This window comes from Ruditapes philippinarum, unplaced genomic scaffold, assembly GCF_026571515.1.
Source record: "Ruditapes philippinarum isolate M1 unplaced genomic scaffold, ASM2657151v2 ctg24914_1_1_1_1, whole genome shotgun sequence".
NCBI classification, from domain to species: Eukaryota; Metazoa; Mollusca; class Bivalvia; order Venerida; family Veneridae; genus Ruditapes; species Ruditapes philippinarum.
In genome coordinates, this window is record NW_026853176.1 from 1,638 (window position 1) to 5,534 (window position 3,897).

General features: G+C 31.3%; 1 protein-coding gene across 1 annotated transcript; it reads right to left on the reverse strand.

Annotated features, from left to right (window-relative positions):
* Window positions 1-2,170: 2,170 nt before the first annotated feature.
* LOC132736002 (SPRY domain-containing protein 3-like) lies at window positions 2,171-3,380 on the reverse strand. The gene is made up of 3 exons (XM_060723046.1): window positions 3,086-3,380; window positions 2,605-2,717; window positions 2,171-2,406 (listed from the first exon to the last, which is right to left on the reverse strand). Exons 1-3 carry the CDS (start codon window positions 3,109-3,111, stop codon window positions 2,315-2,317), a joined length of 231 nt encoding a protein of 76 aa, XP_060579029.1. The 5' UTR covers window positions 3,112-3,380; the 3' UTR covers window positions 2,171-2,314.
* Between the last annotated feature and the right edge of the window lie 517 nt (window positions 3,381-3,897).

Below are 3,897 nucleotides of genomic sequence, written 5' to 3' on the forward strand. Positions count from 1 at the left end.
AATGATAAGAACAAAAGTCATATTATTAAGTTTGAAAGTAATATTTTAAGTTCAAAGAGGAAATAACTATTAAAATAAAGTTGCTATAGTTATATACCTTTTTAAACATAATCTGAGTAATAACAAATACTTATTATCTTAGGTCTAGTGTCGATACCGTTTACTATAACAGAGAAACTACTTCAACACTTTCAAATTAAGAAAAAAAAAGAGATGTCGAACGACACATATGCTCTCTTCCTAGCCCTTGACTCACATAAGTTGAAATTTTGTTATAGAAACTTGCTATAAATAGGTACATGGAATAGTTCAGTTATGGAAAAAAAAGAAAAATTACTACCTACCAATCAATATGTGAACTATAAATACCTTGACCTTTGAACTAGCGATCCCATAATGTGAAATAAGAAGACTTTGTGATAATAAGTTTACATGATAATGAGCGAAAAACATTCTGACATTTGAAACACCTGTGACCTTGACCTTAAACTAGTGACCTCAAAATCAATACGGGTCATCTACTAATTTTGAAAAATCACTATGCAAAAATATAAAGACCTTGTGATAAATAGCTTTCAAGATAATAAGCGGAAGCTTTACTAACATTCAAGGCCCCCGTGGCCTTGACCTTTGACCCCTAAATTGATAAGGGCCGCCTACTAGTTATAACCATTGAGTATGTGTAATAGAAAGACTTTTTAATAAATACTTTTCAAAATAATGACACAAAACCATACTATTATTTAAGGCACCAGTGACCTTGACCTTTGACCTAGTGACCTTAAAATCAATAAGGTACTTCTAAGAGTTATGATCAATCAGTATGTGAAATAGCAAGACTTTGTAATAAATGGTTTTCAAGATCACGAATGGAAACCATTCTGACATTTCAGGCCCATGTGACTTTGACCTATGGCCTAGTGACCCTTAAATCAATAGCTGTCATCTACTAGTTATAACCAATCACTATGTGAAATATGAAGACTTTGTGATAAATAGTTTTCAAATAATCAGCGAAATCCATACTGACATTTTATTTGTGACCTTAACATTTGACCTATTGACCAAAAAATCAATAAAGGTCATTTACTAGTTATGGCCAATCTGTATGTGAAATATGAAGACTTTGAGATTAATAGTTTTTAAAATAATCAGCGGAAACTATGTAGTCTACCGACGGACAGATCAACAAACCGATGGACCGACAGAACAACCGACATTAGCGAACAACATACTCTTCTTCGAAGGAGGGGGGGGGGGCAAAAAAACAAAAAGTTAGATTTTGGAATACAGGAGCTTTTGTTATAAACCTTATCACAAATGACTAAGGTGTTGGCAAAAAATAAAATTTTTATAAAAGATGGTCCAAGTTCATGGGGGAATGATTCTGGAAATATTTATGCCAGACTTATGAATATTGTCACACAAGGTGTCGATGATAATAAGTAACAACTTTTTGAAGTTTCAAGTACATACCTTAAGAAATGAAGAACTGATAGTAAAAGTAACACTTGTTAACATAAATTCTAAGTTCAAGAGGGATAATACTGAAAACATTGATTTCTTAAAAAATACGGAGTAACAGTAAAAAAATAATTTTTTTAAAGAAAATTCCAAGATCAAAGGTAAATAATTCTACAAATTTCGTTTCAAGAGTTATGAACCTTGCTTCATAAAATTAGGTTGATAATAAGGAGCATATATGTTAAGTCTGAAGTTTATACCTTAAGAAAGAAAGAAGAGTAAACACATTTTTTTAAGGAAACTTTAAGTTCAAAGGGAGATAATTCTCAAAATATTGCTTCTAGAGTTATGAACCTTATCATATAAGATGTGGTTGATGATAAGGAACATATAATTGAAGTTTGTAGTTGATACCTTAAAAATGAAAAAGTCAAAGTAAAAAATGTTTAGAGCACTAAAATGTTAGACTGAAATCTGGCTGCCGACACCGGCACCGACGCCGAGATGAGTAGGACAGCTCTAAATATTCTTCATGTAGTCGAGCTTAACATCAATGCAAATATTTGAATAAGACTTTTATAAGGGGCAATAAAATGTGAAACAGGAACATCTTTCACTCTTGGCTTTCTATATATACTGTGACTGTTACTTTTTAAGAATAAGAATCTCACAATATTTCATTTATGAAAAACGGTAAAATTTGATTTTCTAAGACGCATTTCGCTAGCTCACCTATATTCAGTTTATTTCATGTGACTAATGCAAAATTACAATAATAAAGTCACGTTAAAATCACCTGCAGCAAATGACATTATTATGACATTTATCATTACTACATAGTTAAAATGTCTTACCGGCCATCGTCCGCATGATATCCTATAGAGTTCTTTCCCCATCCAGGTTGATTATTTGCTGGGTAATCGTCTGGTACTAAACCCAAAGCTTATAAAATAAAGATAAGTGAAACAAATATCGTTACATATTGCATTCCTTATCTTTGGTGAACATATAAAACATAATTTCTAACTTTTTGATAAAGCAAATTTATTGATAAAAAAGAAAGAGAATATTTTGCATTTGTAAATTGTTTAGCATTTTAACAATACATTGTCGTCAAAGAATAAATGAGCCTTTTAATACCAATTGTTCCACTCCGTCCTAAACTCAGTATCTCAATTTCGAAGTATCTTGCCATCACTATTGCTTTCTTGTCAACGTACAGTCCAACATCTCTGTGTCGATTGTCTACATAACTGCAATTGTATGCGTATAATTATATTCTTATATAATGTCATAAAGACAACACTTTATGCTTCATCACTAGAATTAAAAGATTAAAGTAAATATATATAACGAAAACCTGATTAGTATTTTATCTATATTCGTAATAACATATAATCATGTAAAGTTTTTTTTTTAATCATTTAAATTATATATTCCGTTTTCTTAACGAGAAATTGGGATATGATGATTTAATAAACGTAACTAACACATGATTCCACCCCTCCCACAAAAACAACAACAACAAAACAAATAAATAAAAATAAACAGTAAAAACAACAACAGCAACAACAACACTATAACCGTTATGGTTAAATTCTATCAAAGGCAACAATAATACGTGAGATATTCGCCATCCACTTTCATATGTCTACATATCAACTGCCTTTCTAGTAATGGTGTTGAAACAGCCTACAAAGAAAAAACTATGTTTAAGACACAGTAAATTATAGTATATGTGTTTAGAAAATTAGCAAGATTCAAAGTCTATATATACAATGTAGTTATCACATCTTCATAATTGTGTGTCTTTGCTAAAGAAGCTCGACGTACCTGTTCTTGGTGGTTAAGCAATATTTTAAGTTTAATGTAACTTTAACATTAAATACGTTATAACTGCAAATCGGCTCTTACTCGGCAGTAATTTATGTAGCCGCGTTTTCATGAAGAAACCAGTGTTGATAGTGAAAATTGTGATTGGCATATTTTAATTAGCCAGGTCGGGTGTTTCTAAAAAGACTGATAACACTGTAGCAATGTGAGGATACATTCAAATTTATTACATAGATAATGCACGTGGAGCTCAGCTCGCAGAGACAAATGAGAACACAGTAACTTTTTGATATCCTTTTAACTCTAAGAAATATGTCAATTATTAATGCTTATATTTTCTAGAAAAAGTAAGCAAAACATTATTTTGTTTCATATGACAGGAATGAATTGCATTAACAATCCTAGGTATTGTTGAAAACTCATTGTTACATGCCAGATTAAGTAATTGGACCCCATCCTTATCTGTACGTGACGGCTGGGGAAAAATAATGTTATGCTTAATTAAAGAGGTGACACTTTCTATTTTTTTATCTGATATCGAGTTGTAAGAGCCGATTTGCAGTTATATGGGTGAGAGTTCGATAAAACTCTCTACGGTCG